At 51.7% G+C, this 14,057-nt stretch overlaps 7 protein-coding genes across 7 annotated transcripts; 2 read left to right on the top strand and 5 right to left on the bottom strand.

The window, feature by feature from the left end:
* Positions 1-580: 580 nt before the first annotated feature.
* On the bottom strand, positions 581-4,991 carry SODALDRAFT_328270 (LuxS/MPP-like metallohydrolase). Its single transcript, XM_028610647.1, has 4 exons — positions 4,293-4,991; positions 3,323-4,177; positions 1,619-3,254; positions 581-1,542 (listed from the first exon to the last, which is right to left on the bottom strand). The coding sequence occupies exons 1-4, from the start codon at positions 4,542-4,544 to the stop codon at positions 1,049-1,051; spliced, it is 3,237 nt and encodes a 1,078-aa protein (XP_028463687.1). The 5' UTR covers positions 4,545-4,991; the 3' UTR covers positions 581-1,048.
* SODALDRAFT_362730 (hypothetical protein) lies at positions 4,588-5,269 on the bottom strand (the record flags this gene model as incomplete). Its single annotated transcript, XM_028614489.1, has 4 exons — positions 4,588-4,815; positions 4,858-4,967; positions 5,051-5,130; positions 5,220-5,269. 4 exons carry the CDS (start codon positions 5,267-5,269, stop codon positions 4,588-4,590), a joined length of 468 nt encoding a protein of 155 aa, XP_028463686.1.
* Positions 5,270-7,307: 2,038 nt separating this feature from the next.
* On the bottom strand, positions 7,308-7,656 carry SODALDRAFT_53203 (hypothetical protein). Its single transcript, XM_028615456.1, has one exon. It carries the CDS (start codon positions 7,560-7,562, stop codon positions 7,344-7,346), a length of 219 nt encoding a protein of 72 aa, XP_028463685.1. The 5' UTR covers positions 7,563-7,656; the 3' UTR covers positions 7,308-7,343.
* A 634-nt stretch (positions 7,657-8,290) lies between these two features.
* Positions 8,291-9,168, bottom strand: SODALDRAFT_362727 (hypothetical protein; the record flags this gene model as incomplete). Its single annotated transcript, XM_028614488.1, has 2 exons — positions 8,291-8,662; positions 8,722-9,168. The coding sequence occupies 2 exons, from the start codon at positions 9,166-9,168 to the stop codon at positions 8,291-8,293; spliced, it is 819 nt and encodes a 272-aa protein (XP_028463684.1).
* Positions 9,169-9,638: 470 nt separating this feature from the next.
* SODALDRAFT_300098 (zinc-finger domain-containing protein) lies at positions 9,639-10,639 on the top strand. The gene is made up of 3 exons (XM_028608877.1): positions 9,639-10,009; positions 10,088-10,255; positions 10,330-10,639. Exons 1-3 carry the CDS (start codon positions 9,737-9,739, stop codon positions 10,390-10,392), a joined length of 504 nt encoding a protein of 167 aa, XP_028463683.1. The 5' UTR covers positions 9,639-9,736; the 3' UTR covers positions 10,393-10,639.
* Positions 10,640-10,859: 220 nt separating this feature from the next.
* Positions 10,860-12,117, top strand: SODALDRAFT_328267 (UPF0047 domain protein). The gene is made up of 3 exons (XM_028610646.1): positions 10,860-11,488; positions 11,585-11,647; positions 11,760-12,117. Exons 1-3 carry the CDS (start codon positions 10,991-10,993, stop codon positions 11,853-11,855), a joined length of 657 nt encoding a protein of 218 aa, XP_028463682.1. The 5' UTR covers positions 10,860-10,990; the 3' UTR covers positions 11,856-12,117.
* Positions 11,760-13,377, bottom strand: SODALDRAFT_346081 (cleavage and polyadenylation specificity factor subunit 5). Its single transcript, XM_028613237.1, has 2 exons — positions 12,512-13,377; positions 11,760-12,406 (listed from the first exon to the last, which is right to left on the bottom strand). The coding sequence occupies exons 1-2, from the start codon at positions 13,047-13,049 to the stop codon at positions 12,138-12,140; spliced, it is 807 nt and encodes a 268-aa protein (XP_028463681.1). The 5' UTR covers positions 13,050-13,377; the 3' UTR covers positions 11,760-12,137.
* Positions 13,378-14,057: the final 680 nt, after the last annotated feature.

Here is a 14,057-nt window from a genome sequence, read left to right as displayed (position 1 = left end):
TAAAAAGAGAAAGCCAGGGAAAATAGAGGGGAAAGAAAGGGCTAGGATCAACGACAGCAAGTCAAGGATACCTTAGGGAAGGGTGAGAGAGTACGACCGAGTTAAATGAGTTTTGAAGGACAAGTAGCCTAGGAGTATTAAGCGACGGGCTGGTGTGGAAGGGCTATGACCTGCTACAAAGTATACCCGAATATCGATTCGTTTGTAGTGTACAGAGGAGATGGGACGGCAAATCTGGGGGATGTGGACACGCCACTGAAGGTCCAAGGAAGAAAAAGTCTTCGGTCGCGGTTCCAAGGTATCCAGGACAGGCACAGCTGAGTACACAGTACAGTATGAGTACACCGTACAGTGTGAGAAGATAATAAGTACCTGGTAGGAAGGCCTGATATGTATGGGAGCGGTAAGAATACAAGCATACGGTGTATATTCATCATACACACTGCTCTCCCCAACCCCCACTCTTACAGGTAACTGCTTTCGTAGAGCCACCAAGCAATTGTGATGACCTTTGTTTGTTTGTATGCACTATAGGTAAGGTACCTTAATAACCATGCACTTGATTAGAGAGCAAAGAGAGGCCCTGGGCTAGTTGCCTTCCTACCAGGGGTTCACTATATACGTCAGTACTGGGACAAACAGGCCGAGAAGCAACGAAGGCGAGAAGAAAATCCGAGGCAACTTTGTGTGCTTATATCAAAAGAATTAATGATGAGATAGGATCCAGAGGTTGAGGGTTAAAGTATGCACAGATATCATAAATTCGCTCACCAACCGAGTTTCATTCGCCCAACGCCTCGTTGATCCTACCCGCCGATACGGCCGATGCGATAAGATTCACAATCCTTCACCATATATTGCGTTCCCTCGTAAGGCCCGAGGAATGGCAAGCCAAAAGAACGGGACTTTTGCTATCACTGAATCTCACAACTCTATGCTGTCGTTCCGTCACATGACCTACCCGACGAATGTCATCTGCCCACCCACCCGAACTTTCCGGGACCTCAAAACGCCGCCCATGCGGAGAACCAGCCTGCCATGAGAGTATCTATAGTTTCGCATCCAGGTCTTCGTACTCGCTCAGATCCTTGACCGGCCGGGCTCCGGGTGTCGCCTGCAGGCTTGCCCGGAAGTCACGGACGTCAGTAATAACCTGTGGCTCCCGTCCCTCGTTTGACGCGCCCTCGCCCTGTGAGCCGTTCACTTTGGGCCCCGTCTCGGGCTCTTTAGCAGCGGCAAGCACTGCCGCAACGTTGTCCTCCGACAACTTCAGTTCGTTCTTGAGATACAACTGAAGGTTCTCCGCGTCGCTCCGTAGCTCGGGCCGGAGGAGAGCAGCCTTGACCTTTGTCTCTTGGCTCTTGTCCACTTTCAGACTCTCCAACAAGGCCTGCATCTTCTCGCCCGACTGGGCAGAGCCTTGAGCGACAAGATGTACCGACAGCTGGGCCCGGGTCGGCGAGCCGGGCTTGATGTACCGATTGAAGAATTCTATCATATCGGCCTTTGTGAGCTTCTTGATATGCTTGGCATCTTGTCGGGCTATGTCAAGCTGCACGTCAGTACTCTGTACACGAACGAAAAAGTTATGTGGACACGTGGCGCTTTGGACACTCACCTTGGTCGAAGCAGAAATATTCATTCGAAATGTGCGACCAGTGCCTATTACTTTCCTGGTCGAGATTCTTTAGCTTCTCCAACCTCTTCACAATCAGACTTCGCTTGTGGCCTTCAAACTCCGCATCGGACATGTTCTCCAGCGTCGTCGCAAACAGGTTCAGGAAGGCTTCGATCCTGGACTCCAGGTACTCGGGCCGTCGTTCGCTCTGGATGATAAACCGGAACCCGTAAGTTGTCGAGAAGGTTCGAGCGCCGCTGAACACGACATACCCAAGTTGCTCTTTGGTACGTAGTTGATCAAACGCAGGTTCATGCGCCATCTGATCCAACAGGAGCGTCTTGGCACGCACCCAGTAATCACCCTTGTCGCCGACGTAGAAGAAGGTCTCGAGGCAGTGGTTGACATTGGCCGGATCCTTGAGCGACTTCCTGTACACATAATTCGACCCTGGGGGCAGAATCAGAGACCGGATGACGGGCCACTGGGCTTGAGGCAGTATCCGAGGCTTCAGCGTCGAGCAAACCATCTCGGTTATTTTCAGTGCATCCTCTTTGTATACGTTCCCGTGAACGAATGCTTCGATCCGCATTTGCGACAGCATCAGCTTCTTGAACTGGCGGACATCCTCGGCGGTAATGCTGGGTAGCTCAGCCAGGTACTCCTCAACGACGTAGTCAACCTCCGAATTGAGCCACGATGTGTAGTCGGAAACCTGGTTAAAGGGCTGCTGGAGTTCCCAGTTATTGTACCCTCGGTTGAGCCGTTCTTTGACAATCTCAAATCTGTCGTCCTTGATTTCGAGATCGCGGACCATGACGAGGACTTGCTGCAGAAGGACGGCTAGTTTGTCGTTGTAGCCACTAAGGTCTAAGAACAGACCACGTGCGTCGAGCGAGACGCTGTACTGCAATCCCGCTAACTCGGCGTCGTATGAATATTCCTCCAGAGCATCTCGTACCAGGTACGTGAACAACTTGGCCTTGACGGCATTCGCTGCTGAAGCATAAACGTTAGGGTTACGGCAAGAGACGACCACGTTAGCCTTGGGGACCCAGAATGTATCATCCTTCTTAAACCAGGTACGTGCCAGAAGGTCCTTGCGAACAATACGCGGCGCCAGAGCGGGTTCCTTCACCTCCTTCTTCTCGACCTCAAGTTTCGTAGGGATGAAATTGTTCTTGTGAGGAAGGTGCAACTGAGGCAACCGCTCATCGGAGGTGCTCGACCAGGCACGTTCGATCTCAGCAAGAAATTCCTCGGGGATCTTCTCGTAGCGGTATTCCGTGCCGTACCACTTCTCCTTACGGTCCCAGTTCCCTGGGAAGCTCCTCGAAACGATGGTGAAGCGCATGTTGTCGGGCCTGAGGCAGGTCAATCCCTGCTCAATAAGGCCTGCATCGAATTTCCTCAGCCGGCTATGTCCGCTGAGAAGCCACTCGCGAGGGAGGGGTTTCTGCATCCCGGAGCTGATCTTGCTCGTAAATCGACTCGCGGGAGTCTTCTGCTTGAACTTGAAATTCACATCCGCCATGCCCTTCTGTTCTTCGAATATCCATTCTTGGGCTGGCGTCTCCTTCAGCAGCGAGATGTACTGGAAGAAGACCTTAACGATCTTCTTGTAGTTCTTAAGGCCCTACAAAAAAAATTGGCGTTAGAAACGTGCGTCATGAGGCTATATAGCATATTACCGCCGCAACTTACCTCTTCGGTTAGGCGTATCTGGCACTCGAAGATACCCCCGGTCCCAGGACATACGGAGTAGGCACCAGCGTTAAGGCCATTCGCCCAGCCCTCGGACTTGAGGTAGGCCATAATACTGCCTGGCCCTTCATGGCCGATCAGATGGCTGAGATATCGGCTAGGCTGGGTCTCGAACAACATTTCTTCGTCGAGGAATGGGAAACATATGTTCAGCTCTCTCGAATCCATGACTGGCTTAGCAAAGACTTGCATCCCAAGCTCGCTCTTTCGGAGGGGCACCTCATCCTCCCAGCGATTTCGGGGCAGATTTTTATCGGGAACGGCAGAGAAAAACTCGGCGACCCATGCCTGAAGTACATCCAGAGGTTCCCTTCCGAGGACAACCATCTTCATGCGATTGGCAGAATAATGCTTCTCGTGGAATTTTATGAACTTCTCGCGCACATTAATCCCACGCGCTTCAGGCTGCACCTTGAGGACCTCGAGGTTACCAGTCGAGAAGTGACAGTAAGGATGATTGGGATTCGAAAGAGATTTTTCAAGCTGGTGAAGGCGCCATGAATCACTCTGCAGGTTCTTCTTGTTCTCAGAGTCCACGGCGCGAAGCTCACGGTCCAGGGTCGACTCGAGGAACAGAGGCTCGATGAAGAACTGGGCAAATCGATCCAAGGCGCCCTTCAAAGGGGAGGGATTCTCGTCTGAAGGTTCCTTATCGTCGGCTGGCCGCGCAGAAACTTCGAAGAAGTAATTGGTTGATGTAGCGCCGGTGTAAGCATTCGAGCTACCCGAGTTCGCCGCCAGGTATTGCGAATATTCGTTCTCGACGGGATACTTCTTGGTGCCCATGAATAGAAGCTGTCAAGAGGAGACGGAAGAAATAAGTGATAGAGGTTAGCATGAGCACGCAAAAAAATTCGATACCAAGTACAGCAATGGGTCGTTGTGTGACTAGGGCAGGCGGTATGCTTACGTGCTCCACGGCATGTGCCATTCCGGGCATATCAATCTCGTCGCTGAAGTTGCCCACATTGCAATCGAGGGCAGCGCTGGCTTTGTCGGTTTCTATATCATGGACAAGCAATACCTCGAGGTTGTTGGACAAACGTATGACTCGATATTTCCGGTTGTCAAGTGATGGAGTCTGGAGGCGATCAGTCACGACCTCCACAGGCTGGGACTGAGACTCGGCCGGCACTGGGAAATCGAAATTTCGGGGCGCCATTCTTGTTCTTGCGAGAGCAGGTGATGGGTGTAGTCCAGAGGGCCTATCGGGGGCGGAAGATCTGGAGGAAGAATGGAGACGACCAAGCCGCAAGAGGACGGTTTGAGGGACAGCTCCTGTAACTGCTCCCGGGCGGCTGGTTGTAGAACTGGAGAACGAAACCCGGAACCTCGTTGGGACAGATGTCAAGCGGGAAAGCGGTCGGATACCACTCGAGGCGTTGGACCTGAAGGACGCCAGGGCGGTCTACTGCAAGACGGCTCGGCGGCTTCTGAGCTCAATTGGGCGTCCAAGTACCGAAGGAAGTGTATACCTTTGAGTAGAAGGCAACGACGCTGACTGAGATTCCCGTCTGGGCCGGACTCAGGTTAGGCCACCAGTACGACGTATGATCGTTTTCGTCGCTCCTCAGTTCTGGATCGACTTGTTGACGGCGAGATCGGAGAGCAATGGTTGACAGGTTTTTCTTTCGCGGGGGGTTTTTTTTTTCTGCCACTGAGAAGAACCAAACGTAGGACTCAGGACCCGGGGTCGGTAGGTCGGGGACCAGGGGACAGGAGGGGGTTGGTTGGCGTCAGGATCGGCACTATGCAGGTGGGTTGCAGTTGAGCAGGTACCTTGACGGCCAGTCAGTGCGTTTCGAGTGCTAGGCAATGACTCCCACGTACCACACACAACCTTACCATAAGGATGTACTCTGTGCTGCGCATGAGTCGGTCTTGCATGGAAGTGATACCAAACAATCCCAAAAGGGTACCTTAACTATTCTTCCTCTTACATATTAGAATTAGGTATCTTCCTGACCCAATCAAGTACTATTCATTCCTATTCCCCCTTTTCCAATAGGGGAGGTACCCATCCTCGACTTTCCCACGCCCAATACCAGCGAGTCGGGTGGGATCCTGGACCCATCCTGCTGCCCATTACGTAGACTAAGGTAGCTAATTACAGGCTACTCATGCTACGCTCCACCCTTTCGGGCCTCCCTATGAAGTCCTCCGGGGTACCTTATCCATCTACCTATACGAAGTACTCTGTACATGCTTCAAACCCCAAGGTAAAACTGACAGCGGTCAGGACAATCACAGCCAAAGGAAAAAGGGGAGCGGGGAGAGAAGGAAGAAAGGAAGACAAAAGAAAGAGAAAGGTCTTTTATTAAGCAGCGGTTATATGTCCTGCCCTTCTCGCCAGAACGAGGACGAGCTTTTAATGGTGACTACACAACCAGCAGAGGGGGGAAATACAGGGCGGGGGGATTTCGGTTGCCGGCCTAAGGCCTTCGGCGACCTGTGTGACAACTATCGTGATATGCTGAAAACCCTCTTCTTCACCAATCCAACTAAGCCACGGGAATAAGGATTATTCGTAGAGTTCGGATGAGGAACAGTCTCAGCTTACTTTTCCCGTGCCATTGGCATGGGTATCTCAATACCACGTATGTCGGAATGTACTCCGTACAGCCCAATGTAACCCGACCGCTGTACGGAAGGATGAATAGCGCGGGAGACACGGGAGGCATATCGCTCGCTCGCCATTTCAACCCGTCGCATGCTTGGCTAGCTTCAAATTCCAAGACACCCGGCGGTGTATCAAGTATTTACTTGACTTCTGGGGAGTTGAGCCATCGTGGCACGGTTGTGGCAAGTAGGGTAACCAGAGAGTTGGTTCCAAACAGTGCCTCTAATCATTGACTGCCTGCTCAGTGCCAGAAACGAATCAAGGCTGCTTATAATTAGAGGTCATGCAAAAAGATTCTCATTGAACTGGGAAGACATGTATCGAAATCCAAGCTCACCGCTTCTCTGTAATAGACAATAAGAGACGAGGTATACCCCACAGCGGCGCATTGTTCGACTATCCTACGGGATAACTACGAATGGGAGCTCGGGAGGATACCAACAAGCTTGAAGCCGGTCCAGTTGTATGATGATGCAAGATAATCATTAGCACTCCGACAGTGACGATTTGCTGGCATCTTCCGTGATTACCCCGGCTTGGATCAATGGTCGGAATTCGTTGGTGTGAAAGACACGGCAAAGCATCGATCATGAAGAAGTGACGAGCTTGGTTTCCTTCTAGGCGTTACGGTTCACGTAGGATTCGTAGTCAGCATACGTTGAATTCTCAACGACCGTAGCATGAGGAACAAATCCTCCCATATCAAAGCTGAGCTTGAGAGATGGAAGTCGGTTTCTTGCCCGTTCATTTCTGTTTCGTTTCGTTTCGTTTTTTGTTGCTTTTCGTTTGGTGTTTGTTTCATGACCCCGCATGCCGCGGGGATTTAAAAGAGGACTAGTGCGAGGCAGGGGATAGAGATGAGGGGTTCTGACCGAGTTCGCCAGGTGGGCGGGCAATATAGGGACCATGAGGATATCTGGTATATCCGCATCGCAATGTATTGCGTGGGAGCCTTCGAGTGCTGTGTACCTTCAGTACTAGTTCTGCGATGTACGGATGACAAGAAGACAAGTCGTAGCCTTCCAGGATCATTCTGCAGACAGTTGGAGTTCCCACTCCAAATCTCTTACCGTAGAGTTTGGTATGATTCAGTTGTCTTTCATGCTATTTCCTGTACAGACCAGATAACGGTGACATTTCAATACCTTATGGTAAGGATGAAACCATATCGGTGGCTCTGGTATCTTCTTCTATCTGACGCTCTGATATCGCACCTGCATTTGATGTCATTAAAAAAAATAAGGCTTCGATTGATGTTTGCGCTTTGACTCTGAACCATCCGGATTTATCTTTGGTTCGAGAGCCGGGCACATATGGCTCGAGTTCCAAGCCTCGCCCTGGTTAAGCTTCAGACGAAAGGATGGCTAATTCGAGTCCCATAGCCTCTAGACACGGAGGTCGATAATCCCCCAGCACTTCCCGCTCCTGTTTCGAAATATCCCTTAATCCAATAGTCTCCCCTTCTTCCAACTTCGTTAAAGCGGACTCGGGATTCACGTGTGAAGCTAAAGGAGGAGTTAACACCCATGCGCAGTACAACATAAGTGACCTCGGGGGCATAGGCTGCAACGAGCTGCAGGGGTTTAATGGTGAGGCCGACGTGGTTCAAAACCACAGGCAATCCTCCTGGTTTCGCATGTGGCTAGCACATACCCAGTCCATTATTTCCTCAGTAGGGCCTGATGATGGTGTGCGGTAATTTTGACCATGGACAATCGGCCCGGAGAAATGAAGGTGGCAAGGATGGATGGGTGAGAAGGAGGGCGGCGCCTTGCCCGACCAAAGAGTGGATAGAGCACTCCCTTTCGACCTCCCTCGTGATGAAATCTCATTGACTGACCACAAAGCCAACGGAGCTGTAATCCTGTGGTGGCTGGGCAAAAACGACAAGCGTTTGGTAGAGCCAGTGTGCCTGAAACAAAGGAAGAGAGGACACAATTGATATTGTAACCCTGGTTTGGATTCTCAACATGAACTCGATATCGTCTGGGTATCATATTTGCCTACCTTGTTGAGCTATCAAGGTAGAGTCCAAGGCATGGCTGCCCAACCGTTGGTGTGGTGGGGACGTGCAGGTCAACCACTGTTTCCCAACTCATTGTACAAAACACTTTTCTTGTTGCTCTCTCTGTAGCCCGATTTCGGTCCCTTCCAAGAAGCCATATCCAAAACCGGGATGGAATGAAGAGAAAGGGAAAGAAAGAAAAGTGCAAAGGTTCTCATAAAAATAGGCTGGACCAACATCTAACACCATGTGACCCGGTCAACAGGTCCGCATATCAGCCTCATCAACGGGAAGACTTTTGCTTCTGGCTTTTGCGTCGCTGCTTATTTGGGCATTCGGCCATTTTGTGGCCTTGTTGGCCGCAGGTATGGCACGTAAAATTTGAGCCGCGCGAGAACCCCCCGACACCGCCCCCGGAGGAGATGGAGGAGATGCCGCCACCCCCCGATATAGATTTGTTCAGGTTCACTAGTCGTTGTTTTCGTTTGTCCCTGAGCCCACGCGCATTTTCTGCCTCTAGGGCCTGTTTGGAAGAAGAGGCGACCTGGCGTCGTGACGTGCCGTCCGCCCGCTGTCTGAACCTCTTCGGCGATTCACCATCTGAATTATCGTCGCTTGAAGAACTGTCATCTGATGACTCTTCGTTGTCTGGATTCTGCTCATGGTGTTAATCGCCATTGATTAAAATGCGCCAAGGTCTTGTCGCCGACGTACCTTGTGATCTGCAGTCTTGTAGTTGCCAACTATCCTCCTACCAGCCGGTGGTTCATCCTCTCGGCCGTCCGCAGCATCTATTTGAGCGAAGCTGACGTATTCGATGTCGCGCGACGGCTGGGCAGCCGTAGTCTTCGACTTGACCCACGAATCATCAAGGACCCATTGTGTATCGGCTAGGTCAGCTTTGTGCTTCACTAAGGCGGCCTGTCGCACGGCCTCCTGCTGCTTGAGTGCTGCCTCGATCGCCGCCTCGTCGAAGGAGTGGAACTCGCCTGTCAGGGGAGAGTTGTCGACCTTGCGGCGCTTGGTCGACGAACTATCTGAAGCGGGCGTCGAGGCGGCGGATTCGGCAGCGGCAGCTCTTTGCATGAACTTCATGGTCAGCAAACGAGAGGAGATGCCCCTACTGGGGGGCGTTTCCGGCGCCATGTTTCCTGATGACATCTTGATCGGGATTCCAAGCTACACTGAGCTTTGCAAAGAACCTAGCCCTGTAGCAAGGGAGCAGTCGTTGGGTTGATTGAAGTTGCGACTCCGCTGGAATACAAAGCTTCACATCTGGCGCGCAAGCACACCAAACTTTGTTACACTTTAATCCGTAACGGCGGAGGGCTGAGAGTTACTGAACTCTGTGCGCAATGTCGTTCGTGATTATCTGCCAAGGACCATTAGAAAATTAAAAGTCTGGTGTGATTCAACGACGCAGGCCATCTAGTGGTGATACCGTGAAAGAAATTCAAGAACAAAAAAAAAAACCCCCCCCCGAATTATCATTGATGAAAGCGCGCCGAGACCATTCTTGTTAGCTTGTACCTTGGTACTTCTCTTAATTACCTTAATTGGCACCCAGCCTATAGCCCTTCGGTTAAAGTAATATCCATGCTCCGAACCAATCAAACCACCGGCATTCCAATTGATCGATGAGACCTCAGCCCCAAACTCGACTTGAACATCTCGTCAGTCCTCGGCCATCTAATCCACCTAGGTAGCCGACTCAACTCGAACCAGCACGATGATGTCTGCATCCAGGCGAGCGACTATTCAGCTGTCGCGGCAGCTGCGCGTTGCCCCGCGGGCCTTCTCCGTCTCCGCGGCCTTCCGTACCACTGAGGCCCCAGCCGTTACCGAAAAGAACGAAGCCGCGACCCCCCAGGTCGCCGACAATGCTGTCCCGAGGGAGATCTCCCAAGCCCCTAACCGGACGGGTGTTTGGTCGCGGAGCCAAAAACCTCGAGCTCAGGCCATGACGGGCCCTCGTTTTGAGCAGGCCGACTTTTCTCTCCAAGTATGAGCTTTGCCAGATAACCTAGTAACCATTTCTCCGGAGCTCGGCACTGACCTCAATCGTCTTTTTACCTTTCAGCCCCAACCCTACTCAGCAATGGAACTCATCCACGAGCAGCCCGTTCGGTGGACGCACGAGCGCATCGTTGCTTGCGACGGCGGCGGCGGCCCCGCTGGTCATCCGAGGATCTTCATCAACACAGACAAGCCCGAAATTGCCGCTTGCACTTACTGCGGTCTGCCTTTCGTACGTGACTTTGGGATATGTTTGGTGCGAAATCTGGAGAAGGATAGACTGGAGACTGACCGACGAGACGTTAGGCCAACGAGCATCACCGAAAGCACCTCGAGTCGCTGCCCGAGACATCCTACCCTCTTGCGTAGAGCCCTTTTCAATGGGTATATCGAGTTTTGCGATTTGGGAAACTGTGAGAAGGAGCGGGTGTGCGATAAAGTAGAGGCTTGGTCCCGTGTATATACGGAAGCCCACGACCTAGCAATTCAACTGATATTCCGCGCTTCTGCTTTTTGTTGGCGCTCATCTGGCCCCCTGATACAATTAGAACATCAAGAAATCAAATGTTAAAAAACGTTAACAACCGATCTGGATCTGGTGGCTGACGACTTCCAGAGCTCTGAATATCCTGTCCATGGCCAGCGTTGTTATTCCGTGCTCACGCACATCTTGCACGACCGCACAGTGGGGGAAAAGGAGTTTAATCCCAAGTACCAATTAAGCTTTGTTAAGATCTGTACATGTCACAATACGATATGTAGCATGGTAAGTTTAGATACATCATAAAAAGACATTGACCCAGGTTGCTGTTGGGGAAATCGGGTTGTCTTTGCATCTTCAATGCCCTTGCAGTCTGCAGCCCCAAGACGGTCAACTGCCCCCACCTTGCCATAGCCAGTTACATCATCCAGCCCGCTGCCCGCACGACGGGACAAGTCAACCATCAGGTAGTATTTCACTTGAAATATGCCTCGAGTCCAATTCAACGCATCTTCGTCGACACTTCTTCTCGTCGCCTTCATTCTGCTCTGTTTCTTTCCAGGCCTTTTCCACTACCTTTGGACATTTCCCCTCGTCTCCATCGGGCTCCTCTCACCCGACTATACCCCGCCGTCCACTTCGACGTCCGATCCTAGGACAACAACAACAACAACAACAACAACAACAACAACAACGATGACGACCGCTTGGTTCCAAAAACAATTCAGCCTGCCTGCCAAGTCGCGTGGGTCATATCTTATCACAGATACGGTAGTGCGCGAGCTTCCTGAGATCCGCGGTTATAAGGTCGGCATCCTGCACCTGTTCATTCAGCACACGAGCTGCGGGCTCAGCCTCAACGAGAACTGGGACAGCGATGTCCGGGAGGACATGAGCGATGCGCTGGACCGCATTGCGCCCGAAAGCGGACCTAAGGGAGAGGCTCTGTACAGGCATGATGCCGAGGGTCCGGATGACATGCCGGTATTATTGATTCCATTTCTTTTGTCGTTACTTTTAGGATCTGCCTAGTGTGTAAAGAGGTAAGAGGTAGGTCACAGGGACTGACAGGGCAATTAGGCGCATATCAAAAGCGCACTCGTCGGCGCAAGTGTCACGATCCCGATTAAGGATGGAAAACTAGTAAGTCGTTGCCACGTCTTTCTTCTAGCTTACTCCCGTCTCGAGTTGCCCATCTACATGATATGGCACCTTTTCTTTTTGGTATACAAACAAGTTAACCATCCTACCCTAGGCAACGGGAACGTGGCAAGGAATTTGGTATCTAGAATTTCGGGCCTCGAAACATCAGCGCCGAGTCATGGCCACCATCCAGGGCGAAAAGGCATGACTGGCTTCCACGGCGCCAACCAGATTGTGACGGGAGCCAAACGATAGCGGGCTTCGGCGTAGTGGGTGAAATTAAAATGGCGGCTGCTCCACGACGACCCAAGCCAGATCAGTTGTTTTGGAATTTCCACATTCCGGCCGTAGAACTCAGGTATAATATACAGGTCATGCCTTTGTGGCCTGCGCCGAACGCCTTGTCGTCTGTCCGTGTACCGTCCCTTTCCATCTCAATGTCTACTACCCCGTACTGCTTGCGGTACGATGCCATGCTTGGACTCTTCCACTATGCTGCACCGTTCTCTTCCTTGATTCCCTCGTTCATCTCGGTGTCATCGCCGGCTAGGACCTTCGTGGACGGAACATAGCCATCTGGCGCGCCGGTACCGGGCGTGACGGCGACAACTTTGCCGTTGTCGTCGACGAACTCGAAGTTGTACCGGCTGAGGAGGTGGGGAATTGCTGACAGCTGAGGTCCGTACCGCTGGGTGTTATCGTAGAGTTCGAACAGGGGGACGGCAAGTAGTTTCATGTTCTTCGGCACGCTGAGGACTTCTATAATTTCGCGGGCATCGCGGTCAGCAACAGTGTTTTCGTCGCGCCGAGCCAAGAGGGGCAAGAGAGAGAAGGGGGGAACAGGGGTGACAGGGGGATCCATACTGCTCTTCGGTAGTTGGATGAGGTACAACTTCTTGCACTCTTTCGGCCGGGTAACGTGCGCGGGAATGAAGGGATACATAAAGGTCTCGAAATTGGGACGCCACCACTGCGCGAGGCAGTCGCCAACCTGCCAGTCACCGCGCTCTTCGCCCTCGCCAATGCGTCCGACTGGGGCCAGGCGCTCGTCGAGACGCGCCTTGAAGCCCTCGATCTCATCATCTTCGGGCCGCAGATAGTCTCCTGGAAGCTTGAAGAAGGCATTGGCGATCTGGAGCATTAGGATGTGCGGGTGGTTGTGTTCGTGACAGACGAGGATGCCCTCGCACGTGCGGCGCATCCCATACTGGCTGTAATGCTCCTCGAGGCGCTTCAACCGCGCGATTACCGACGGGTCCTCTTCGGGTTGCGTCTCCTTGACGCCGAAGGTATAGTTGGACAGTGGGTAGAGCCGGACGGTCTCGGACTGGTTGCCGTTGAAAGAGAGCGGAATGATGGGAGGATGGGAGGATTGGAGGGCAACTTCTGTTATTGTCGACATGGCTGATGCACACTTTTTAGTCTAAGAAGATTCGGTGTTTGGTTTCGTGTCTTCTCCTAGGATGCGGTGATGTCCTTGAGGTATCGGATGGGGGGATGCACGAGCTGCGATGAAGCTCAAGTTCCTATCCGTAGTCAAGCTCACGCCCAGTGTTTGGGTTCCAGGTTGATACGGGAAATAGTGGATATCGTGTGAAGGGTCCAGCAGGTAGCTCAATGGTGATTATGTAAGCCACCTTCGGGGATATGCCCAGGGTCAAGCCTTCAAGTCGACTTCACGTTTTGTCTCCCAGTCGTCGTAGACTCGTAGGAATATCCCTGCCGATTATCGTGATTTGGATCATGTCTCATCGGCTTGTTCATCAAGCCTCTTGTGTCTGTATAAGGTACCATACAGGGCATCTTTTGGTCCACTGTGATTACCAACTGAGCGCCTTATCTTGGTAATAACTTACGACCACTACGCAGGATGTGCGTCCAGTCCGCTCTCTTCTTGAATATCAAGTTTCGGCCCGCATCCCTTTGCCAGGCGGTTTCTAAGTCTACACTAACGCTGGCCCGCTTTAATTTACGTAAGTTAATAGCTAGCCTTACGTTTGTACTAATACTACCGCCCGGACCCGTTTTACGGGATTTAGCAGTGTTTTTCGGGGGACTTTCGGGGGACTTACTTTTATAGTATATAGCTATATAGCCCGTAAACTAGCGGTACTTTTAAGTTATATAGCTTTTACTGTAAATACCGCGGTAGGTTATTAAGGGATTAGAGTACGGATCGCCCGTAAATTAGACGTATAGACTATATCGCTGTGTCTCCTATCTGCTGCCTATATTCTACGGTGCCCGTAGAGTTTTTTATATAGCGTTATATCATGTTATTTACGCCGTTAATATAGTTAGCTAGCCTAATTTAGAGCCGCGAACCTACCGTGGCTATAAGAACCTTAAGCCGTTTTCTGACTTTGGTTATTATCCTCGGGTACGTAGGATTTACGCTACCTGTATAACG

The sequence above is a fragment of the Sodiomyces alkalinus genome, assembly GCF_003711515.1.
Source record: "Sodiomyces alkalinus F11 unplaced genomic scaffold SODALscaffold_10, whole genome shotgun sequence".
NCBI classification, from domain to species: Eukaryota; Fungi; Ascomycota; class Sordariomycetes; order Glomerellales; family Plectosphaerellaceae; genus Sodiomyces; species Sodiomyces alkalinus.
The sequence above is the reverse complement of the archived record's forward strand: the minus strand, read 5'-3'. Positions and strand labels throughout refer to the sequence as shown.